The sequence below is a fragment of the Rhineura floridana genome, chromosome 6, assembly GCF_030035675.1.
Source record: "Rhineura floridana isolate rRhiFlo1 chromosome 6, rRhiFlo1.hap2, whole genome shotgun sequence".
NCBI classification, from domain to species: domain Eukaryota; kingdom Metazoa; phylum Chordata; class Lepidosauria; order Squamata; family Rhineuridae; genus Rhineura; species Rhineura floridana.
The window spans coordinates 51760562-51787087 of record NC_084485.1 but is presented as its reverse complement, the minus strand read 5'-3'; the positions used below and the strand labels follow the sequence as shown (position 1 = coordinate 51787087).

The 26526-nt window shown below is 42.0% G+C and overlaps 1 protein-coding gene across 2 annotated transcripts in view; it reads left to right on the top strand.

Annotated features, from left to right (window-relative positions):
* GPR37L1 (G protein-coupled receptor 37 like 1) overlaps positions 1-26526 on the top strand; it is a 72338-nt gene that overhangs the window by 26320 nt on the left and 19492 nt on the right. Inside the window, exons 1-3 of one of the 2 annotated variants that reach the window (XM_061631853.1) lie at positions 1485-1499; positions 4795-4857; positions 6453-6520. In XM_061631853.1, the coding sequence (XP_061487837.1) occupies positions 6512-6520 (9 nt within the window). In that variant the 5' untranslated portion in view covers positions 1485-1499; positions 4795-4857; positions 6453-6511. Of the gene's footprint in view, positions 1-1484; positions 1500-4794; positions 4858-6452; positions 6521-26526 lie in introns of those variants that run through there. The other variant, XM_061631852.1, reaches the window with a different exon arrangement.

The window sequence follows — 26526 nt, the reverse complement described above, 5'->3', positions numbered from 1 at the left end:
TGGAGACAATGAAGCCCAATTTGTATGCTCTGCGTTGAAAGAGGCCAACCAGCAAACAGCTTGAACACTTTGCAGCAGCCAGGCAATTCCTACAAAACAGAATTTCCCACAGGAAGGTGGCTGATCCACACATACAGCCCAAAGCTGCAAGGAACCACAGTCCAATGTGTGGGCCCATGAGTTGGAATCACAGTTGTCAACGCATCTCTTAAGAGACTCTGTGTTGCATGGTGTTAAAAGACAGGTTGCCTGTCTCTAGAGACAAGATTTGAATAACATCTGGAATTTATACTTTCAAAGGGAGAGCAGTCCTTTCTGTCTCAGTAAGTACACTTTGGTAAAACTGGTGAGCCTTTGCACTGGGCAAAAACCTAATTAGTCTGCAAAGATCCTAGAGTAACCTGAATCACCCCTCAAAGACTGCAATGCAGGGCAGACCAGGCATCTGCTACTAAGCCCTCAAACAGGAATGTCATTCTCTCCCTACCACCTGCTTTGGATTGAAGCAGGAGTTCTGCCAGACTAAAAGACTAGATCTCTCTATTTGTGCTTTTAGTTAGGAACATAGAAGGTTGCTTTATACTGAGTCAGACCATTGGTCCATCTAGGTGGCAGTGGTCCTCCAGGATTTCAAACAGGTTCTCTCTGGGACCTTCAGCATGCAAACCAGATGCTCTACCACTGAGCTACAGACCTTCCCAAAATGATAGTGACCCTGTTTGGATCTTGTCTGCTCTCTCTCTCTCTCTCTCTCTCTCTCTCTCTCTCTCCATACCTCCACCAATATTTGAAACAGAGGTGAAGCAGATTCAAAAAGGAGATGTTTTAGCAGAGGGCAATAGCACAATATAATAGGTTGAAAGCATAAGATCTCAGATCTCATCTCGGGCTTCTCCAGCAAAAAGTGTTTCATGTATGGCTTTCTTTTATACACACTGTACTCCATGTTTGGCTTATTGTTTGGTTTTTGTATTATACTCTATGCAAACGGAATAAAATATAATCTTTAAAAATGAGTTTCATGTAGCAGGGCTGAAAAAGGCCTTAGAGACTCGTTGCCATCTTGTGTAAACAATACTAAATCTGAGGTCAGTATAAGGCAGCTTCATATGTTTAGCGAAACTATGTAACCACCAATGAATGTGATAATGGATTTTCAGGAAAATTCAGAATTGGAAAATTTTTCAGAAAATTTCCCTCTGCAAAATAGGGTAATTTGCATCTGAAAATTTTCTGATCCCTAGAGAGTGATGTAATTTAGCATGTTTATGCTAGAAGGGCGGGATAGAAATATTTTAAATAAATAAATAAATTTTGCTTGTATTTAGTAAACAAAGCTAAAACAAAGTTATCAATGAACTTATCCACTAGAGATCACCATCCCAATGCAGAGGCTTTCTGCTGCAGCTAGCAATCTCAAAACAGCCACTCTTGGAAAAGATGAAATATGCTGAGCTGAAAAGCCATCCCTTCCCTGGGGCTGCCCTCCCGTGCAAATGGTAGGTAGTGCTTCATTGCACTGGTTACACAACAGCACCTGGAGTGATCAAAGGCAACTAGCCTCCCTGTTCGTGAAATACTGTGCTTCCCAGAAGGGCAACTATAACTGACACCCTCGGGGGAATTTGGGCAGCCACTTATGCTTACTCAATGTTAAAAATAGGAAACTGGCCCCAGGGGCAGAAATTTCAGGTTTCTAAAGAAGAAGAAAAGACCAAAAGGCAGCTGCAAAACAGTGGATTTCAACATCCAGTCCCAGAGACTGCACTGGTTTGGAGGAGCCTAGATGGATATCTTATTGCACAGCCCAGCCAATTTCTGAGAAATTTCTGAGAAATACTGAGAGGCCTGTAGTAGAACACAGAACACAGGAAGCTGCCTTATATTGAGTCAGTTCATTGGTCCGTGTAGCTTAGTGCTGTCTACAGTATTCTGACTGACTCCCCAGGATTTCAGACAGGGCAGAAGACTTTTCCAGCCCCAGCTGGAGATGCCAGGGATTGAATGTGTGGACCTTTTGCATGCAAAGCAATGCCACCGAGCTATGGCCCTTCCCTAGAAACATGTTGCATTTCATGTGAAAGATTCAGGACCAGAGTTCATGCTGTCCTTATCTACTCTGCATTTTTCACAGGGCCATTATCATGTGAGAATAGAGTGCTGGACTAGGTGGGCGTGATCCAGCAGGCTCTTCTTATGTTATTTATAACTGATGCATAGTAAGACATGATGAAAATAGAGCATTCTGGGGTTAGATGGGGCACATGGACAGATTAGATAATCAAAAGGTCACTCTTGCTAGTGTCACCAAATCCTTTCTTCTCAAGCTTCACCTGGTTTACTCTAACCAAAGCCACTATGCTTTTTTTTCCCCATTGGCGATCACTCGTGGCCAAGTAAGATTGTCTTCCAAGATAAGGGTTTGCTTGGAAGACACCTGTGCATGAATTTGTTTTATGTGGGGAAATCGGCGCACAACGATCAACACACAATCTTGACAGAAAAAGGCTTTGATCCAATGGCATGGGATACCATGATTATGCTACTAGTCTGGCGGCACAGTGTAGTCCAATGTCATTGCATAGGCATATCTGTAAAAGGACATTGTTCAATTCAGGAAAACTCTATAATCAGAATTTCTATGGTGTCCATGGGTTTTCCTGCCTCCCTCCACCTACCAGATCCTCCTTCAGGCAGTAAACACTGATAAGATCAGAACTGATTATGAGAGCTGGGTCAAGTTAAGTATCATTTGAAGCAAACGCCCTTTCTCTGGCAAAACTAAATGGCACCAAATATTTGTTTATTTATTTATAAAAATATTTATATGACAGCTATTCATAAAAAAGCTGTTTACAATATCATAAAACCACATAAAAATTTAAAATCAGAAATCATAAACCAATATGATAAACCTACAACAATAATGCATTGAAAGAATGAGGGGGCCAACATCAGCATTTGAAATGCATGTGTGGGTGCTTCCAGATTACCAGTTTAACTGAGCATTCATCCTGATTTGTTTGCAAGGTGATTAGACTAATGGCTATTTAATGAGCATTCATTGTGTAAGGAGGTTAGTTAACATTGGATCAAAGCAAGTGTTATTCCACACTTTTCGCATCACTTTCTTTATCACAAAAATCTATCTTTGGGAGAAGCAGGTTGGTTGCACAAAACCTTCTAATAAACTATAATTGCACATCCTGAATTTGGTGGCATGTGATTGAATCCCACCTCAAAATAGCAACTGTCTGGAAGTGCCTAGACATAAAACAACACGAACCATTGCTGACTTTATCGAAACTAATATTCAGTGTTAACTAACCATTTCTTCCTGCATGTGATAAGGGCAATGGCTGATACTCTGGATTAAGTACTCTCTTATTTGCACTTAAATGGTAAAAAATCACCCCTGTGTTAGGTCTGAATGTATCACTCCTAGATCTCTGATAACAACCAATAGTAATTGTGAGACTGAACAAAAGGTGACAAAATATTGATTGCTATTTGCCAAAGGGCAAAATGACAATAACACTGTACAAAAATTATGTTGACTCAGTAATGGTTCCCACCTGAGGATAAACATGTTATCTAAAAATTATGATCTCTGAAAGTCCAGACACAACAAGCTAAGCTCAGCAGCAATAAGGTTGCTTTTAGTCTGGTTAATGTTTGCTGACAGCTTTAAAGATGTGAAAGCCTTTCTAAGAAACGATTGCTACTTCTGCGTCCTGATTGCAACACTAAAAAAAGAAGTTCTAAGGAAATTCACTCGCTACAGATAAACTCCTAATAAAGTTTTCATAGAACCTGGGAGACTGCAAGCATTTGCAAAAACAATTTCTCACACAGAACTGTAACAGAGGGTAATCTGGCCCACAAAGTGTTGGAGAGGTAGGGGCACATGTATAAAAGTGTGCAGGTTTAGAAAGAGAATTGTCTCAGCTAATGCTACTCTTCTGGGAGAGGAAGGGTTAGGGGATAAATAGATCAGCTATATCTTGTAATGTGGTTCAGCTGTAAGTAATAAAGTTCAGTCAAACCAGTGGAGCAACACTAGAAAATCAAGATGTTGGGCATCTTGCCAGATTACTTTACCCTTGGTCAGGCCTAGTGTCTTATTTTACTTGTTTATTTTTTTATTGTTACCCTTCTCTTTAGCCAAAAAAGGCTGAGAACAGTGTACAAAAATCTTTAGTAAGATGGTCCCTGCCCTTCAGTTTACAATCTACAAGGCATAACACACAAGGTAAAGGGTGGGGAGGGAGAAGGGGAAAAAAGCAAATTCAGGCATCAGTTCGTACTAGGGTTGCCAGGTTCTTGGCTTGAGACTGATCCTGTATCTTTAGGAGAAGAGAAGGTCAGCCAAGTGCAGGTGTTCTTGCAACACTGTAATGAGAAAAACCACAAGGTGGAATTCTCCCTTCCCTCTGCCCAACTTTTAAAGATACAGAAGACCTCTTGGTTGCCAGGCCCAGCCTCCAAGAGGTCTTCTGTATCTTTAAAAGTTGTGGAGGAGGGAAGGAGAATTCCACCTTGTGGTTTTTCTCATTACAGCATTGCAAGAACACCTGCACTTGGCTGACTTTCTCTTCTAAAGATACAGGATCAGTCTCAGGCCATGGACCTGGCAACCCTAGTTCTGAGTAAGATGGCAGAAACTTGGGATCTGCATATGCTTGTTCAGGTCTCACAATATACTAATAATTGTTTACATAATATGTGTTAGGCTCTGAAGGACCTAATATAAAAGTATTGTCAAATTGTTGTTGTTTGCTTGTTTAATTCCAGCTATGCATTCAATGCTGGCTCAAGGGCAGTGACCACTGACGCCACTTCTAGCCAGATGTAGAGGTAAGACATTGCCAGAGAAATGTTTGCACACCAACAGAAGGAGTAAGTGCATTGGGCCAGAAGTTCAACCACAATGGAATGGTTCAAATGTTTCATTAAACCATAGTTAAAACAAATAGTGTGTTTTAATTAGAGCATGCAGCGTGTTGGCGCATGCTGCTAAAAAGTTCTTGCTCTACTCCTCTCCTAGAAACAAGCCAAAGTCTGGTTTGTTGTGATGTCTGAACCAGAGCTCATGATTTCCTTTCCCCAAAAAAGCGCACAAACAGTAGCCCAGGTTGTATTTGACTTACTACTTGTGGATTGTTTAGGAAAAACCAACCATGATCCTGGGTTTGGACATTATGACAAGCCAAACTCTGGCTTGTCTCCCAGCAACACGGCAGCAGTAGGAATGGGGGAAGAGTGGAGCAGTGTGCATTAGCAAGCTGCCTGTTGACATGAAACCATGATTTAATACAGGTGTGGGGAACCTGTAGGCCTCTAGATGTTGTTGAACTACAACTCCCATCTGCCCCAGACAGACTCATCAATTGATAGGGAGTCATAGTTCAGCAACACATGAAGTTCCCCACTACTGATTTAATATGATGTGCACAACTGGTTAATGTTGTATAGCTTGCTGGTAAAGGCAGCATCAGTAGGATCTTACAGATTTGACTATATTTGTCTTAGAAGATTTGATATTGATAAGGTCGCCTACGTTAAGAAAATAATAGCCTCATTGAACTCATTATAGTTCAAACCATAATTAAACTTAAATATGGTTTGAAGGTGAATGTTCAGTGTGTGGGTCCATGGGGCTAAAATTGCAGGTGTTAAGCCAAACCATGCCTAAACTAAAAGCTAAGCCAAACTATTGCTTAGCTCCTGGCCATGCAGCAGGAGTGGGGAGGGGAGAGAGAAGTGAAGCAATTGATTTTAGCCCCATGCACCAGCAACCACAATTTAAGTATTGTTTAAAGTGGCATGTGAATCAGGCCTATATATGTGTGGAGGGGGAGGGGAACTGGTTCCCTATTTACTGACTGGCAGGCAAACAGCTTGAGGTCACTTGTACAGGCTCTGTTAAACATCACTTTGTTTGTTGTGCAAACAAATGCCTACCACGTCTTAGTCACAACTTCGCCAAACTGGTTTGGATAGAGACAGCTGGAATTATGGGGTAAGCGACAGTAAGAGAAACACAAGAATTAACTTTACATCATCTTGCCAAACACTTTTTTCCTCCACAAAGTGATGGGAGATATGGATTTGTGTCAGGTGACTCACTGCTATAACTAAAACATAACAATGCAGAATACATCCTAGAAAGACAGCTATCTTCAAAGCAATCATATGCCTCTTCTTCCTTCCCATTGCCCTTGATCTCCTAGTCTGCTCTGAAAGGCAAACAAATCAAACTTATTTCAGAGCAAGGCAGCAGACAAAAACCAGTACCATCATGGGGGATAGCCACTTAGTTCAGGGAGAGCCTTTTCATTGAACATAGCTGCAGAAGGATGGAAGAGCATACACTGAATCACTCACACAGCATGTATACACATACTTTTGCAGCGGTTAAACAACCCGGGGTATGTTTTTATTACACCTAGCCAGCTGAATTCCAGAGAAGCCATTTTAGCCTGCTGTAGGAGAAACAACAAAGAGGCCTATGACCAGGGTAAGAATTAACACATTAATTATGACATTACCTTTCATGACCTAAAGTCCCACAAGCTTGTAAATGATAAGGCTAAAAGGCCACAAAATGCAAGGAGTAGCAGCAGTCTGATCTGTTATATATGTATGTGAAGGCCAAAAGTATACAAGATAAAAACAGAGTGGATCCATACAGGAAGTCATTGATGATAATGTGCCCTCACACCCTTCCCTGAGGCATTATTGTTTGGCCTGCCATATTGCCCATTCAATCCTCATTCCTTTCCTGAACTCATTGTTCTCTCCAGGCATCTTACTCACTATGTTGTCAACTCCTCTCTCCTTTCCACCAATCCTTCTGATTCTTAATTGTATACTTTCCATCCCCCACCAACACTCCTCTTTTGTCTTCCACTATGTTCTCTCCATTCCCCCCTCCCCAAAGTTCATACTTTTGCTCTTCCTGCACCCAACAGCCTTGATGTCTGCTATGTGCCACTTTTGATGCCTAGGATCACCAGCTTTATGACTAGCCTTTGGTGCCTCCAGATGGTCACTTTTGCAGGAGGGATTCAAGCTCATACTAGACATTTAGGCTGTGTACACACTGCCACCTTAAAACACAGCAAGGCCATTTTTTCTTGCTGTTTTTCAAACCAAAGTTGCACTCTGCTGTATGCATCAGCACAGCAAGTCGTCCACCCTGTCTCCACTCTCCACTCCTGGAAATGCTGCTTTCATTTGCATATGCGCACAAGTGTTTATTTAGCGTTTCAATTATACACTCCAGAGACTCACTAAGCACTGAATAAGCCTATAGGCTGCTGTTAAAAGCACAAGAGCTGGTCCAATTTACAAAATCAACAGGGGCAATTTTAAAAAAGGAAAGGGCAATTCTATGCATGCCCCTGCCCTCTCGTCCTCCTCCTCCTCCTCCTCCTCCTCTTCTATCCCATCCTTCATTCCGAAAGAGTCCAGGGCAGCTAACAATAACCATATATATATAATAAACATAGAACAATTAAAGCAATATAGAATAAAATACAATACAGCAATAAAATACAGTACAGCAGCAGCAATAATTGAACATGCTCACTCAATATATTCTTGCTTTATATCAAGCCTTTCCTGAATCATTCATGCCTCCCCACTATCTAATGTATATTAGGAAGGGATTGTGTCACTTCTATGTTATATAAGGATTTTGCAAAGCATGCTGAATAGTAAGACTGGGTATTATATTGCAGAGGGGTAACCCTGATGCCCTTTCTTTTTTATGATTTAAAAAAATATATTATTACATTTATATCCTGCCTTTCCTCCAAGGAGCTCAAGGTGGTGAAAACGGTTCTCCCTCCTACTCATTTGAACCTCACAACAGCCCTGTCAGGTAAGATAGGCTGAGAGATGGAGACTAGCTCAAGGATACCCAGTGAACTTCATGGCGATTAGGGATTTGAACCCTAGACTCCTGGGTCCTAGTCCAGCTACCACACACTGACAAAACCAATAGATTGTTCTGTAGCACCTTAAAGATAAACATATATACTTTTGACATAAGCTTTTATGGGCCAGTCACAGCTACAGGAAGGGTAGCTGTCATGCTATTCATCTTGCTTTGTCAAAATTTGCACCTGCTACATGCTTTACTCCACCTATCCAATCTTTGAATGCCAAATAGGGCTATAGTTTTCAATTTCAATTGCCCTTTAGGGTTAGGTTTCCAGTTGCAATCGGGCTATAGCCCGCCCCTCTCTGTTTATGAATCTTCTCCTATTCAACTGCAACCCTAGAGGATAAATGCAGTTGTTGAGTTTTAATTCAGACAATCTTTCAAGCATACTCCAGCACCATGGAAGCAAAGAAAGGAGACATTGTTGGGGTTGCTAAGGTTCCTCCCAGCCACTGCTCCTTTGCTGGTAAGTAAGGAGGTGGTAATGCTCACCTTGATGCTGAGAAAAGGTTTGCCTACTAATTTTTACAAATCAAGCAGCTACTAAAGACCCAGGAGCAAGCCAAGCCAGGTTTACCAGGTCAGTTTGCAACCCCTACTGATAGTCCACAAAGAGCAAGCAAACCACTATACAACAACAGACCTCAATATTTAGGAAGCACTGATTTATGGTAATAATTTCAGGCTAATACCTCCTGTAGGAAAAACAATAAAGAGCTTTGCAGCAGCTTAAAGATTAACAAATTTATGATGGCATATGCTTTTGTGGACCAGGGTCCACTTCAACAGATGTGGGAGTAACCTTAATGCAACCAGCCAGCAACATTTAGTTATGGCTCACAGCCTTGCACCTTGTTGGTCATGTAAATAAGACCACAGCTTTGGCCTGAATGTTTCTACTTACAATGCAGACAGGGACATCAGGGAGCTAGTCTCCTTTGTATGGAGGGAGACTCACTCATACTTTTAACAGTTGGAATCAAGAGGGCAAGGGTGTCTTATTACTTAGGAGCAGTCAATTTGCCTGAAAGCTGGTTAATGTTTGTTCGAAGTCCTGAAAATGAAAAGGCTTTGCCCACTCTTGAATGCATGCAATTAATCTGAACTATTGGTGCTTGGGGGAGTCGGGAAGGATGAAGAGTGTGTGCAAAGAAAAGAGTTTGCAGCCTTGGATGTCAAAAGGTTTTTCTGGAGAATTATTGTCCCTGAAGAGTTTGATTGGGCTGGCCTACGCCATAGAACTATACAAAAACAGTCTATTCACACAGAAGGGCAAGCCGATTATATTTTCTCTGTTCTCAGTCAGGGGTCACCAACCTTTTTGAGCCAATGGGCACATTTGGAATTTTGAGGAAGTGCTGTGGGTGCCAGTCACAAAATGGCTGCCATGAGGGTATGGGTGTGACACAACACAAAATGGCTGCTGTGGAGACATGGCATGATGGCTGCCATATCTCAAAGAACAGAAAAAGAGGCAGCTGTCCCATCAATGGGGGGAAAGGCACCTACATGAGCCACTATCATACTCACTTAAGAGAGAGATGCTCTTTGCACCTTTCCTCTGTTCAAAACAGATAGGAATGTGGGTGTCCAATCCTGGCATCCAATGAAATGGGAACATGTCCAAAGGAGTGTGTTCAGTGTAGGAGAGGCCAAGCCACTCCAAACAGGAACTGAGCAGGAAGAGCAAACAGTCTCTTATGCAGCGCAGATTTTTAAGGGGATATTTACTGGAACCTTTCTCAGGTGCCATAGGAGATACTGGCATGCATGCTCATGCCCACAGGTGCCACTTTGGCAACCCCTGTATTAAGGAGACTTTCCCTTTTAAAACAAACAAGAAATAATTGGCAAGAAAGAATGACTTCAGGATGAAGCTTCCTCTTTCTCTGTGTTGTGGTCCAAATATTATTCTCTTGAGATGATTTGGAACAGGGGAAGCTGGTTTTCTAAGGGTAAACTAGCAAAGGAAAGGATTAACTACGAACAAGGATTATGAACTACAAACAAACCATACATTTAAAGCACCTGGCTTTCCCAAAGAATCCTGGGAACTATAGTTTACCCCTCACAGAGCTACAATTCACAGCACTCAAACTACAGGTCTCTGGATTTTTTGTGGGAAGTCATGTGTTTTACATGTATGGTGTGTATGCAGCCTAGGTGTCTTCCTTCACAGAAACTTTCTGCTGGATATAGAACATAAGAACACAACAAAAGCCTGTTGGATCAGGCCAGTGGCCCATCTAGTCCAGCATCCTGTTCTCACATTGGCCAACCAGATGCCTATGAGAAGCCTACAAGCAGGACCTGAGCGCAAGAGCACTCTCTCCTCCTGCGATGTCCAGCAACTGGTATACAGAAGCATGCTGCCTCCAACCATGGCAGCAGAGCATATCCATCATGGCTGGTAGCCACTGATAGCCTCATGCTTCATATATTTGTCTAATCCTTTTTTAAAGCCATCCAAGCTGGTGGCCATCACTGCCTCCTGTGGGAGCAAATTTCATTAAATATGTGCTGTGTGAAGAAGTACTTCCTTTTGTCTGTCCTGAATCTTCCAACATTCAGTTTCTTTGGATGTCCATGAGTTCTAGTATTATGAGAGGGAGAAAAACATTTCTCTAGCCACTCTCTCCATGCCATGCATTATTTTATACACTTCTATCATGTCACCTCGTGCTCTCCTTTTCTCTAAACTAATGCTGCAACCTTTCCTCATTGGGGATTTGCTCCACCCTCTTGAACATTCTGGTTGCCCTTTTCTGAACCTTTTCCAACCTACAATATCTTTTGGGAGGTGAGCTGACCAGAACTGTACACAGTATTCCAAATGCAGACACACCATAGATTTCTATAACAGCATTATATCAACAGTTTTATTTTCAGTTCCTTACTAAAGATCCCTAACATGGAATTTGCCACCCCCTCATAATAACCCCCATGGCTATGGATGGAAACTCAACGTTCCGATCCTTAGTTTCAATAACTCTTCTATATGTTGTTATTTTCTCACCTTTCTTTATAGCAAACCTATAGCAAACAAAGGTAGATCAGGTTCAGAATTAAGATTTGCTGAAGCCCAACACCAGCACTTCAGTTACAAAATCAGCTAGAGCTAAATCTGGGTCCTCCAGAGTTCACATTCTTATATCTACACTGCTTCTAGATAAGGTATGCAACACAGAGCACCTGATAAATCCCGTAGCTGCTGCTGTATGATTTGGAATGGGAGATGAATTATTAGCATGCCTCAAGTGCACATTTGCTTTAGCAGCTCTTTTGATGTGGGATGAAGCTCTGGGGCTCTCTGCAGTCTCCAGGAAGGACCGTCCTCTGTAGAGCACCTTCTGTTGATGGAAACTGTCTCTCTGCTCCCATCTAGTGGGGGTGAATGCAATGGCAAAAGCAAAATGTGTAACGGGTTCTCCGTGATACTGTATGGTGCAAAACCAACTCAGCCAGAAGGATCCCCATTGCCTCTGCCAACATGGCCAATAGCCAAGGCTGATTGGAGTTGTAGTCCGATAACATCTGCAGGGCGAAATGTTTCCCAACCCTCCTATAAAGCATGAGTTACTTCTTCTGAATATCATTTCAAGGGGAAGGTCCACAGCTCCTACGTTTCTATATCCAATTAGGAGCATTAGAAATGGTTTTCTGGTATTTGACATACAGGGGTTTGGCAGGTAGCAGGTCATGCTTCAAGTTCACATTCTGGGAAGGGAATTTTGGAACCCTACACAAATACATTTGTTAAAACCATTTTTATTATAAATAAGGGAAGGAATAGGTTTACTTCGGCATATAACGCCTCTATAAGGCTGCATCTTTTTTGGGAAAATGAACCAATAGTGCTATCCTTTTCCCTAGCTGAATCCCGTATGATCTCACAGTGTTGCCTGGGTGTTCCTGTGAGGCAATCCTCCGACTCTGCTCCTTGGCATTGCAGCCTGCTGGATCCCCCTGCACCTTACAGCTGTTCTCTCTCCCATTGCTGTTTTGTTCCGTCTCTGTCCTCCACAACCACTCTCAGAACTTGATCACAGTCTCCCCACACCAGATGCCAAGACTGCCCAGAACTGTCTCATCCCTAACTAGTTAACATTTCACTTGTTCCGTTTCCCCCAGGCAACTAGCCTTATGACATACATTAAAACCAAAACAGAAACATTAAACATACATCTCATCACAAAAACACATGAATATACAAACATCATTTGGGCTCCTGCTGGGAGGAAGGGCGTGATATAAATCAAATAATAAATAAATAAATTGCCACCAGGGTGGATGTTTTGGCCCACTTTTATTGAGCTATAGTGCAAGAGTGCCCCTCCTGATGGCAATAATGTGATAATATTGGGGAAGCATCACAGAACAAGTAATAAAGTGGAATGATGTGTGGATGGTCCAGAATACATTAACCACCAATGCACTATTATTGCACCAATGACATATTGCAGAATATATCTGCAAAAAAATAAAATCCACCAATCTGTGAGGGTCCTATGTGTTTTCCAGTGTTACCCCTCAAACACATCTCTCCCCCATTTCCTCATTTTTTTTTCTTAGCAAGGTTCCCGTGGATATGGATATATAGTTCTTTTTATTGCCTTTTTTAAAAAAAGATGCAAAGATAAAATTATCATAGAAGGAAACAGTAACCAATGAAAACTAACAGCACAATTTGTGTCTCTTACACCTGAATAACAGGCAGCATTTCAATAGCTAAAGCTTTTCCCATCTTGATGCGAGGAAATACTATTTCCACCTGTAATGCAACCATGAGAGACACAAGAGCCCTGCCGGAACAAAGCTGGCATTTCTACATCTCTTTAAACTGATGGAATACAAATAATACTATCTGAATTTCTCTGGTGTCTGAGCTACTGTGTGGGAAATTAAATGCTGCAGCCCAATGACATAGCAAATGCTCAGAACCGGTGGCCATTGGGATATAGCAAAGAGGCTTGTTCCACAATGAAGTCTGATGACAAACACTTTCATATAGAAGGGATCCAGTACAACAACAACAACAACAGCACAGCCTCAGTACAACAACAACAACAACAGCACAGCCTCCTTGAATGTCAGTGTAGGAAGTGCTGCCTTCTTGCAAAGAGGCTAATCTGCCTCCAGCACACAAACATGGGCATATCGGTTGTTCTTCAGGTAATGCCATTGGCACATTGTGATTATGCCAAGAAAGTGCATGGTCACATTGTACCAAGATATTCAATTTCTTGTTGGGTCTGAACACCACTAGGTTCTACTTTTGATGATGGGAGATGAAAAGCGTAACTGAACCTGCTCCCTTCCCCCAGAACCAGGTTTTATTTCAGATCCTGTTACTAAGATCTGTGATGAAGTCACCTCTCAAGAGTCTACAAGGTATTGGGTGTGTTTTCTTAAACACATATTACAGGCAAACCATGAGACACTTGGGTTAATTCAAAAAGGACATTTAGAGGGATCATATCAGCAACAATGTCAAGGATGAAATCAACATCTCATATGCTGAGCACTCACATACTGCCAACATGGGTGCCTTAATACACAAAGAGCTGATGTGTGTTCATTTCCCTCAGCTGAAATGCCTGATCCCAGGAGGCAGGCTGAATGCACAGTTCTAGGGTAGAGACACATTTACTGTTTTACCAGTTCCAGTGCATCTTCACCTCTCTTTTCTAAAATCGAGAGCAAGCCGGGATGCTAGTCAAACACTGCTCCTTTTTACTGAATAAACCTGGTGGGTTGCCAGGCCCGGCCTCCAAGAGGTCTTTTGTATCTTTAAAAGTTGTGTAGGGGGAAGACAGAATTCCACCTTGTGGTTTTTCCCATTACAGTGTTGCAAGAACACCTGCAGTTGGCTGACTTTCTCTTCTCCTAAAGATACAGGATCAGTCTCAGGCCCTGAACCTGGCAACCCTAAGTGCACATCACCTCAGGGAAGAGTGATATAATCCCATGCTGTGTCCCCTGTCATCTGAGTCTCAGTCTTCCTGTGCAGGGTTCATATACTGGGGGTGGTGTACTATGACTGGAGGTTCGTTTAAATCATATCCCCAGCTTTGTTTTGGCAATGTGGATTGAAATCAATGTGGGGAATTCCTTGAAACTGATGGATCAGGGACTGGTTTAAAGTTGTGCCATCATTGGGGTTGTGGCCATAGCTTGCAGGAGAGGCTAAAGTGTGGAATCAAGATTTGTCAGTGAGTTTCCGGATTGGCTTCCTCCCCTCCCCCTGCCTTGTTACTTGTTACTTGAAATATCAATCAACAACCCTATAAGCTCTTCTTGGTACAATAGGCTGTTGTCACTACAAAAATTCCATGACACGTCAGTGTGTTGTGTAACCGCTCTGAAATGAAGCTAAAAATAGATTTCTTCGTTACAGGAAATTGCCCACGTGAAATTGCACAATGTCTACGTCGTTATCAAAGGAGTACACCCCATAAAGAGGCCAAATGTCAATAAGAGGAGCTGAAAGTGCTAGTTAAGGCTCCTTAGAACTTCAAGGCCACCATAGCTGCAAATAATAATGCCTGGCATGTCTATATGATGCTTTGTGAATGTTCCGAGCTATTCATGGGAGGGACTGTAGCTTAGTAATAACAGCATGTATTACATACAGAAAGTCCCACATGCAATCTCTGGCATCTCCATTAAAAAAGTAGGCAGCAGGTGATGGGAAAGACCTTTGCATGAGACCCTGGAGAGCTGCCGCCAGTCAGAGTTGGCAATACTAAGCTTCATGAACAAATAGTCTGACCTGCTGCACAGCAACTTCCTATATTCCATTTACAGCAGGGATTGGACATAGGAAGCTGCCTTATACCGACTCAGGCCACTGGTCTATCTAGCTCAGTATTGTCTACTTTGAGTGACAGCAGCTCTCTTGGGTTTCAGACCAGGGATATTGCCAGCCCTACCTGGAGTGCCAGGGATTCCCTTAAAAAGAAAAGAAAAAAAGCTTGATTTGCTGAGCCTGATGCTGAACTGAACTGATAGCAGTGGGTAGGTATCACCAGTCATTTACACTGAAGGAAATTCAGTCACTCTCCATTATGCCACAAAAATAGTCATTTCTAGACAATCTCAAGAGTAAGTAGCCATTACTCTGTGAAGCCACTGGCAGCACTGGTTCTGTACTCTGGCCTTCTGTTTGTTTACTCCAAGCCCCGTCTATATACAGTATATGGACAAGACATGGATTGTTCAAACAGTAATGTAGTGGCAATTGCAGAAGTGCAGGGTCCCTTCATGATAGTCACAGTTCCCTTCTAAGTTTATGCAACCTTCTAAGATTATACAATAATTTGGCCAGGCGTGAATGCTGCTTTCTGCTTCTATATCACTGTCACCATTTTACTGTCCTTTCTCACTGTCAGAGATATTGCTTGAATTCCTGAATTCAGTCTCAATGAGTTTAATGTTATGCTGCTACCAAACTGCTTGATGATGCAGATGGGATGCTATCATCAGGATTCGCTGTCTCTTCTTCCGCAGTTACAGAATCCTCACTCTCCACAACTTGTCTTGGCTTTTTGAAGTAGGAACTAATAACAGCTTGCTTGCAATTGACATACATTGGGATTCTTCTCAGTGGCTAACACACTTCCTTTTAATGCTGGTTGGCTCATTGGACGCTGGAGAGGTAGGGGCCCAGTTGGGACCTGGCTCCAAAAGAGTAAGGGGTTTAAGACACTTCCCCGGACCCTGGATAACTACACCCCTGTATTCAAAGGGCTAATAAACAGCCAGATAACAAATAAGGGAGGCAGCATTTTACTCACTGAAAAACAGAGGCTTCCATGGTGCTCTATTAGTTTCGTAGCATGCACACTAGAAATTGATTCCGGCCCTGCAGAAAAGTCCCACATTCCACACACCTTTCCACAATACTCCTACCTCCTTTCTGCTCCAATGCGCTCTGGCAAGATTAGCTCCAGCACTGCTCCATACCCCAGAAAGGGAGTATAGTTGAACCACAAAGGGGGAAGAGCCCTGCAACTCAGCCTCCCAAACTCCTCCACATTTGGGGTCTTTAATTCATTAACATTCCTTTGAATATTAAAAAAGTTAGATTGAAAGCATGACTAGAACTATGTATGGGCATTATCTGCATTGGGGAAGATATTTTATCATGTTAAACGCTATGCACAACTCTTGGGGAAATTGTGGAACAGGGTGGAATGCCCCATTTTTGGACGGTATTATGATTTTTGCAGAAGTTTTGTTCTGGCTGAACTCTGAAGCAACGGGAATATGAACAACATCAAGTTCAGAAGGACTTAGTATGGTACCACATAAAGGAGGACTTGGTTATAGCAGGCCAGAATACATGTGTGCGAGGATTTGAGGTATGGCAAAATATACCATACCTTATTTGCCCAGGACTGTCTCCATTTATGTTGTGCTCATATGATAAGCAGGTAATCAGAGGGAAATATATGGGGATATGTATTTTTGGGAGACTCAAGTATTTAATTTTGGGGAAGGTTTGTTGCAAATAGCCATGTTGAGTTTATAAGTAATAGGATTTATTCTTTTGTTCTTAAGAGGTACTAATTATTTAAAATAAGGCATGCCATGGTTTGACCAATTAGAAAATATGGTCCTATCATGAGTCTAACAGTTCTGGAGAATTGCTCCACATTTCAGAAAAGAAGGGATTAGTTGCCAAAATATATAACAGTTTTTTCCCCCACAGGCCACTTGAAAATTGCTGAGTCTTGGTGGACCACTTAATGATTTTTCTGCCTGTTGTAGCAATCATGATGTGCTGTGCTAGATGCTGTATGATTTTTAATTGTATTTTTATGGACACGCCGCAGACCATCTGAATGAAGCTCCACAGACCACAGTTTGGGAACTCCTGCTACATAAGATTCTTAGTAACAAAAAGGGCATATGAATTATCAAAAGAAATGGAGAAAGATGTGGGTATAACCATTTCAGGAAAAATCTGAGGTTGCAGCAAATCTGATTTTTTTAAAATGAACACTCCATCAATTGTATCTGATACCACATACATTCAAAATGAGTTATAACCCTATCTCAAGATAATTGATGGAGATGTGTAAAATCTTATGCAGGCTATATCCACATATTTTGGTGGTGCGGGAAAATTAAAAGCTTTGGGCAGATGCTGTTGTATTACATAAAATAGATTACTGCAGAGGACCTTTCTGACCATTGGCCATGCTGGTTGGGGCTGATGGGAGTTGGAGTCTCACAACACCTGGAGGCCCACAGGTTAGCCATCCCTGGATTATAGGATATGATATCCCAAATAAACCAGTTAAGAGTATTACTAAATTATTTGGAGGATGTGTTGACAAAACTGATGCTGATGCTTTTAATAGCAGCTAAAATGTCAGTTGCAAGCTACTGGAAAAATAAAGTTGCTCCACCTTTACCTGAGTGATTTTACAGGTTGTGAGATTTACCTATAATGTATAAACATATGTATTTGGGCTCATAGAAATGCAACACATAATAAGAATCAACATATGAGAATACCATCAAAGCAGTATTTTTTTCTTAATTTTTGGAATAATTTGCAATGATGTACATCCCTATTCATTGTTTACACCGGTGTAATGAAAGGAATCTCCTTGATATTAGTTCCCACACCCCTTTTCAATGTAATGTATCTAATATTAGACAAAAAAGATGCCAAAGAACTGTCGTCATCAGTATTTGTTTTTGCATCCCATAAAGAAGTCAGTCTAATAAAATATATTTTCTTAACCATTACCACACCTTATTAAAACAAAATGAAAGAGTTGTTTTACAAGGCTTCAGTTGTTTTGAAATTCACCTGGAATTTTCATGCAATTCTGTGAGAACTTCATTTGCGGGTGCCTGTTAACTCTGTGCCTATCACCATTTGAATAATACAGTACACTTCATATTCATCACTGTCATGTTAGTTTTCATAAGATCCCTAAGAGGAAACAGGTGGGTCAGTCCTATTAGGAGGACATGATAGAGGTGTATAAAATTATGCATGGTGCAGAGGAAGTGGATAATAAATACATTTTACTCCTTCCCCCCGACACTGGAACCTGGGTTCATGAATGCTAGGAGATTCAGGACAGCAAAAAGGAAGTACTTCATACAGTGCATAGTTCAGGGATAGACTAATGAGGGGAACCTTTGGCCCTCTAGATGTTGTTTGAATACAACTCCCACCAGCCTTGGACAGCATGGCCAGGGGCCAGGGATGATGGGAGTTGTGGGGCCACAGGTTTCCTACTCCTAATCGAGACATTTATTTCAGTTGCAGAGGAAAGGCCTTGAACATGCAATGGGAAATTATAGGTGTAGTACCCTGAGCCATATAACCCCTTGAACCCTAAGAAAAGGAATACTTTGTGGCATTCAGCAATCTAAAAGCCAAGGTAAGGTTTCTAGCCTACCAGTAACTTTTAATTTGCAAACCCTGTTTGTGCAGGGTCTTTTCACACCACACCCCCTCATAGCCACACCCCCTTTCCCTCTTTCACTTGTCTCTCTTGCTCTTCCTTTCATCTCCATGTCCACATTCCATTACAACAGATGTTCCTAGGAGCCAATCAGCATGAAGAGGGAGGCTGTGTGTTAGATACTGAGAAAAGTCCTCTTGGTGGTTGACTCACCTCCTTTCACTCTGATTGGCTCCCATCAGCATGAAAGGACAAATACTCTTTTCAGTGGCTAACACGCTCCCCTTTCATGCTGATTGTCTCCTACATAAGGACCTGACTGGGACCCTGCTCCCCAAAATGTAAAGGGTCTGCAACCCCCCGCAACCCTGGATGACTACACCTGTTTGCAAAGTGTTGTACAACCTTTATTATTTATCCTAGTATGTCACTATTGTTCCTGTTTTAGGATGGGAATCTGAGGCTGTGATTTGTTCAAAGATCATACCAGAGGCAGTTCAATCAACACCTCCCAGGTCCAAATCTGGTCTCTAGCTTACCTGTTGACTCTTCCTATACTGGGGTGTTTATAATTACATCAGGGCCAGTTCTAAAAGGGCCTGTTCAGAAGTTATTTTGCCTCAAGATTCTACACCAGGTGAGGTCAGGAGTAGGTCTCTGGCTCGTAGGCTCCTGCTTCCATCACTGCAAGTGGACTGTAATAAGTAAGAGGGACATCTTGTGCAGAAATAAACATGGAACAGCCGGTTCACCCATGAACCTCTACTTGTGATAAGGGGTGCAGTAAAGAGAGTAAGGCCTGCTTCTTCCTCTCCCAGGTGGAATGCCAGGGGCAAAGTATCATCTGAACTCAGTGTTACTGACCTTCCAAAGATTTGTTCTTAATCTGCATGACACAGACCTTGTATAATTCATCTGCATTTGAAGATTCGATTTCCATCTCTGGTGTTTGCTAAGGTACGGAGCATTTGTGGCTTTGGCTGAGATAATACCAGATCATTTTAAATTATCTGAATGTTGAGCAACTGCAGGAGTCAGACTGTATCTGTTCTGTCCCACAGTACAGTCTGTTCTGTCCCAAGGCACCCTGAGGCCACCCCCTTGCTGAAGTTAGACAGGTCTGGGTCTGGCCAGTGCATGGGGGGTATGCTGCCTGGGGTTCCATGATGGAAGAAAGGTGGGATATAAATGTAATAAAAAGAAATTCTATGGCTGTCATTTGCCAGAGTTTTTGTATATAGGAAGATTCTTGTACAGTTTTTGAAAATTACAGATCTTGCTTCAACAAACAGCCTGGATCACACTGTTTACCATTTTTGTTGTTCATTTACAAGAGCTTTTATCTTCAGAGGGTTTATTTTAATGATTATATAGTTTTATTGCCTAGATAATTATAGCTGGAGAGCTTGTCCAAATCATTGTCATGATGTGTTTATTATGATGCCCGTATTTATCTATTCCATAGTTTCGATCAACAGGAGGAAAACATTGGGATTAGAGTGTGTGTGTGTGAGTGCGCACATGCACATGTGCATGCATTACATGCAGGCGCTTCCTGATTTTTTTATTACATGAGCACAGGAATGGGACATATGTGATAACTTGGGCTTTGTACAGAGCTTATTACTGTAGCAAAACACTGAGAACTCAAAAGCAAATGGCTGTTTAGTAAATGGCTGATCATGTAAGTAATGTCTGAACTTTCACTTAGCTATAGAGAAGTTTATTTATTTTATTTATTATTTAATTTGTATCCCGCTCTTCCTCCCAGCAGGCGCCCAGAGCGGCAAACAAAGCACTAAAGTTCATTTTAATTAATCTCCTTTATAAAATAGACATCTTCTACAACAGCATAATTTCCTTTTCGTTTTATCAACCAACAATATCCATATCTCTGCAAGTGTCAGACCTCAGCAAGATGGAACTGCTACAGGTTCTTGGGTGCTGAGACTCAAGGATGCTGGCTGTCAATTTCCCCTTCAGCATGTGTTCATCTTACTTTCTGCTGATTTTCCAGCAAAGGATAAAGACTAACTCCAAAGGCTATCTGGAAATACAGGACTTTAGGTGCTGTTGCTGGCTGCAGCCGCCTATGGAGACAATAGCCAGAAAGAGATTCAGTGTCTTAAAGAATTTTGCTGAGTTTTTGTGTTTTTTAAGCTTGTGTTGATTGTTAATTTTATGGTGTATTCAATAATTTAGTATATTTTATTGTTTTTAATTTTTTGGCCACTGTGGATATCTTATCAATAGAATGGGAGGATAGAAATGCTTTCAACAACAGCCACCAATATATAAGCAAGCAGGTATAATGGGAAAATAATAATCAGTGTTGGATTTTTTACAGGGAACTAGACATCCCATTTTCCATCGCATTAGCTGTTGTTCAGAGTACCTTTCTGGAGTAAACAGAACAGAACGGCAGCTGCTGAATGTTCAGCTCCTTTTGAAACATCTATGCATGCCCACTTGATGCTTTTGAGTAGTATCATTATAGAACCTGATCTACCTTCCTACCATTTTGGGATCTTATCTACCTCTTTGCATTTCATGGGTGGATCAAATTAATTTTTAAAAATGCTATAAAAGCATATATTTACTTATATAGATAGCCTTGTTTATAAAAAGTCTTTATTTCATAAATAAACATTTTGCCCTTGAGGATTTTCCCAAACCACATAGCTGGTTATAAGGAACAAATAATTTTTTTCAAAAACTGTGCTCCTAAGTCAAAGTAGAGCTCGTTACGAAACCTCAGCTCAGCTGCAAGCTATTAATACAGATATACACTTATTTTGCTTAGGTCATTCTTATAATTATGCTATCAATGGCCTAAGCAAGATAAGCCATGTGCAAGCTTTTTAGAATATAAACATACACAACAAAGTAGCAGGGGAACAATTCAGCACCTAGTTTAGTGTTAAAATAGGGTCCTATGATGGGTCTTGAATTTTCTGGACATAAGCCACTGGGACATTCTTCTCTGCAAGTACTGTACAACAGAGCTGTGCTCTTTGCATGGCAACCAAACCTGGGCTTTTCTGAAGGAAATGATAAAAGAGCTAGAGGGAAAAATTCATGGCAAAATATAACCTCTGTTACTGGCATATTGATGTTATGAACTTCATTAACATTCCTTGGCTGCACTGTTCATTTACAGGAAATAGATTTATGGTAATAAAACTATAAAAATACATGAGATAACATTGTTATGGGCACTGTTAACATGCTCCCTTTGTCAATCTGGAAAGATAATTCATGCCCTATTGAGACAGATTGGAAGGTCTTCACTTCCACCCTGACTCCTGTTTCAGTATTTCCTTGGTTCCATTAGATCAGGGCAAATCAATTGCATCTCTATGATTCTGTGTTACCTTAGCTATATTACTGTTGTAAGAGGTAAGGTAGAACAGCAGAAACCATTTGAAGCACTCTGATGTTTTTGCTACAAGACTCTCTGGAAGACCCAGGACAAAACACTGGAGAAATCAAATGACCAAACACTAGCCTTTGGTTTTTGGGCCTTGCTCAGACACTCACTTGAAATGATATAGCAGCAAGTCCTGCCAGCTGAAAACTTTGGGTGTGTGTGTGTTAACTGAATCCAAGTGCTGCAAAACTAAAGCAGCTTGAAGTCAATAGTGCTGGCATACAGCATTCTTCCCTACAGCATTACAGCTGCTGAAAAATGCAATAAAAGACCCCACCCTAATGAGAATCAAAGAATGCAGCCGCAGCATAGAGAATAAAAGTCTATTGCAATGGTTCCCAACCAGGGCTAGCGCCAAGCATGCGCCAGAACCCGTGGGGCCAGAGTGCAACCCTTCCATACAGGCAGTGTGGGGCTAATACCCCCCCCCGTGTGTCCCACCTATCTCTAGTGCTCCTGCAAATTACGTGCGCACTATACATGCATGCCTGCTATCAACCAAGGTGGTGGTGGAGGCTTCCTTAAGGTGCTGATGCCCCTGCCACCATCTTGGTTGATGGTAGGCATGCATGCACAGCATGCACGTCATTTACAGGAGCGATATGGTAGGTGGGGCATGTGTGTCCTGCACTAACCATACTGGGGGGGAAGGTGCCTGGGAGCTCCCTCTCTGTGATCTGTGGCAGGGTTCGGAGTTGCCATGGATTGCAGAATGAGAGCGCTACCCTCCTAACCTAAGGAGAGGCCCCTCAGCCAGGGCCCAACCTGGCCGTCTACTGGCACCGGCCCTGTTCCAAACCTTAATGAGTACGGGACCCCCGTTGTAACCTCAAAAATATTCATGACCCCAACATGCTAATTGTTGTAATTTTAGTCTCTGGTAATTGAAAAAATACATAATGAAGCATTACATAATGTCATTTTTATTCATCACAAAAACAAATATGATGATGATGATATTTATTACCTGTGCTTCACTAGAAGGTCCTAGTGCAGGTTACAGCAATATAAACAACGTTTAACTAATTTTTGAAGGAAATAAAAGTAAATCACCCAGAGTGGTGAACAGAGTTTGATTGATGCCCAGGGCTTTTGGACTCTGGTTTTAAATGCTCCACCTATATACAACAATGCTTCCTCTTCAGCACTCATCTCAGGAAGCTCCATATGACAATAATGTCTAACAGACAGAATGTCAACAGGTGAAGCTTCCCCCATAATTGTATATCCATACTAGAAAAGGCTTAATTTAATTTCTGTTTAATTTCTGCTTGCCACACAGCTAGGGTTGCCAGGCTCAGGGCCTGAGACTGATCCTTGGTTGCCAGGTTGCCAAGAGGTCTTCTGTATCTCAAGGACTTTGGGGCCCAGATAGTTTTTTCATCCATCCTTCCAGTACTTAGAAGAGGAGTAGAAAGGGAAAGAAAAATACTCCGTGTGAATGAATGGCTACGAAGATGGTGCAGACGTGAGAGATTTGGATTCTGGGACCATGGCCTTTGGTTCCTGGAAGATGGACTGCTGGCAAGAGATGGGTTGCATCTCACAAGGACTGGGAAGAATGTGTTTGGCCACAGCATGGAGAAGTTCATCAGGAGGGTTTTAAACTGAATCCTAAAGGGGAGGGAGACGTAAACTTGGTGGTAACGACTGATGAAGGCTTATGCACAGTAGCGGGACCAGAGAGATCGGCTCTAATACGGCCCAGTAACAGCCCTCAGAAAAATGTAGTAAGGAAGCCAAGCCATAAATTACATGGTCTTCGATGTCTGTATACTAATGCACAGAGGATGGGAAACAAGCAGGACGAACTTGAACTCTTAATACAGGAGTGCAATTACGACTTGATAGGTATAACTGAAACTTGGTGGGATGACTCCCATGACTGGAATACAGCAATTGAAGGATACAACTTGTTCAAGAAGAACAGAAGGAATAAATAGGGAGGTGGAGTTGCGCTATATGTTAAATATATATATTCCTGCACAGAAATATAGGAAGATGAGCTTGGTAGCTCCACCGAGAGTATCTGCATTAAAATTAATGGGGCAAGTAATAAAAGGAAGTGGTGCTTGGAGTCTACTACCGACCACCCAGTCAAGGAGAAGATGGGAATGTAACTTTTGAAAAGCAAATTGCCAATGTTTCGAGGAGGCATAATGTAGTAGTTATGGGGGATTTCAATTAACTCTATATCTGTTGGGAGACAAATTCGGCCAAACACAGCCCCTCCAAGAAATTTCTGACTTGTGTTGGAGATAACTTCCTCCTACAGAACGTGGAGGAAGCAACCAGAGGATCAGCTATGCTGGACTTGATTCTAACCAATAGAGATGATTTGGTGGATGAAGTGGCAGCTGGGGGAAAGTGACCACACCATACTTGAATTCTTGATTTTAACAGAAGCAAAAGCTGAGAGCAGCCATACGCACACCCTGGACTTCAGGAAAGCTGATTTCAATAAACTCAGAACAATTGTAAGTGCGGTTCCATGGCAAGCCACCCTAATGAGAAAAGGAGTCCAAGATGGGTGGGAGTTTCTAAAAAAGGAAATTCTAAAAGCGCAATGGCAAGCAATTCCAACAAGGAAAAAAGAGGGGAAACAGCAGAAGAAGTCAATGTGGCTTCACAAAAAGCTTAGAGATGACCTGAAAACAAAAAAAGACACATACAGGAAGTGGAAAGAAGGCCAGGCCACAAAGGAAGAGTATAGGCAGGTATCATGGAATTGCAGGGATGGTGTCAGGAAGGCTAAAGCTGAGAATGAGCTGAGGCTAGCAAGGGATGCTAAAAGCAACAAAAACGCTTTCTTCAGGTATGTCCATAGTAAAAGACAGAGAAAATAAATGGTGGCACAACTACTCAATGAGGATGGCAAAATGATAACAGATGACAAAGAAAAGGCAGAAGTGCTCAATTCCTACTTTGGCTCAGTCTTCTCCCAAAAAAGGGTCTGTGACCCTCCCGGGAAACATAAAGTAGAAGGGTCAGGATTGGAGCTTGAGTTTGATAGACAAATGGTCAAGGAATACCTAATAATTTTGAACGAGTTCAAATCTCCAGGGCCCAATAAATGACATCCTAGAGTATTGAAGGAACTGGCTGAAGAACTCTCAGAACCGCTCTCTATTATCTTTGCGAAATCATGGAGGACTAGTGAGGTACCGGATGACTGGAGGAGAGCTAATGTTGTCCCTATCTTCAAAAAGGGCAAGAAGGAGGAACCGGGCAACTATAGACCAGTCAGCCTAACATCAATCCCTGGAAAAATTCTGGAGCAGATTATAAAGAAGTCAGTCTCTAAGCACCTTGAAAGCTACTAGGAGCCAACATGGATTTATGAAGAACAAATCCTGCCAAACTAATCTCATCTCATTTTTTGACCAGGTAACTTCCCTTGTAGACTGTGGGAATGGTGTGGACATAACATATCTTGACTTCTGCAAAGCTTTTGACAAAGTGCCCCATGATATTATGATTAGCAAACTAGCTAAATGTGGGCTGAATGGAACAACTATCAGATGGATCCACAGTTGGCTCCAGAATCGTAATCAAAGAGTGCTTATCAATGGTTCCTTCCCAACTGGGCGGAAGTAATGAGTGGGGTACCACAGGGCTCGGTCCTGGGCCCAGTGCTCTTTAATATTTTTTATTAACGACTTGGATGAGGAGGTACAAAGCATGCTTATCAAATTTGCAGATGATACAAAGTTGGGGGGCATAGCTAATACCGTGGAAGACAGAAACAAAATTCAAAGGGACCTTGATAGGCTGGAGCATTGGGCTGAAAACAACAGAATGAAATTCAACAGGGATAAATGCAAAGTTCTACACTTAGGAAAAAGAAACCAAATGCACAGTTATAAGATGGGGGATACTTGGCTCAGCAGTACGCCATGTGAGAAGGATGTTGGAATTGTTGTTGATCACAAGCTGAATATGAGCCAACAGTGTGATGTGGCTGCAAAAAAGGCAAATGCTATATTAGGCTGCATTAACAGAAGTATAGTTTCCAAATCACATGAAGTACTAGTTCCCCTCTATTCAGCACTGGTTAGGCCTCATCTTGAATACTGTGTCCAGTTCTGGTCTCCGCACTTCAAGAAGAATGCAGACAAACTGGAACGGGTTCAGAGGAGGGCAACAAAGATGATCAGGGGATTGGAAACAAAGCCCTATGAGGACAGACTGAAAGAACTGGGCATGTTTAGCCTGGAGAAGAGAAGACTGAGGGGAGATATGATAGCACCCTTCAAGTTCATGAAAGGTTGTCACATAGAGGAGGGCCAGGATCTCTTCTCGATCGTCCCAGAGTGCAGGACACGGAATAATGGGTTCAAGTTGCAGGAAGCCAGATTTCGACTGGACATCAGGAAAAACTTCCTAACTGTTAGAGCCATACGACAATGGAACCAATTCCCTAGGGAGGTAGTGGGCTCTCCGACATTGGAGGCCTTCAAGAGGCAGCCGGACAGCCATCTGTCGGGAATGCTTTGATCTGGATTCCTGCATTGCGCAGGGTGTTGGACTTGATGGTCTTATAGGCCCCTTCCAACTGTACTATTCTATGTTCTATGATCTATAAAAGTTGTGCAGGGGGAAGGGAGAATTCCACCTTGTGGTTTTTCCCATTATAGTGTTGCAAGAACACCTGCACTTGGCTGACTTTCTCTTCTCCTAAGATACAGGATCAGTCTCAGGCCCTGAACCTG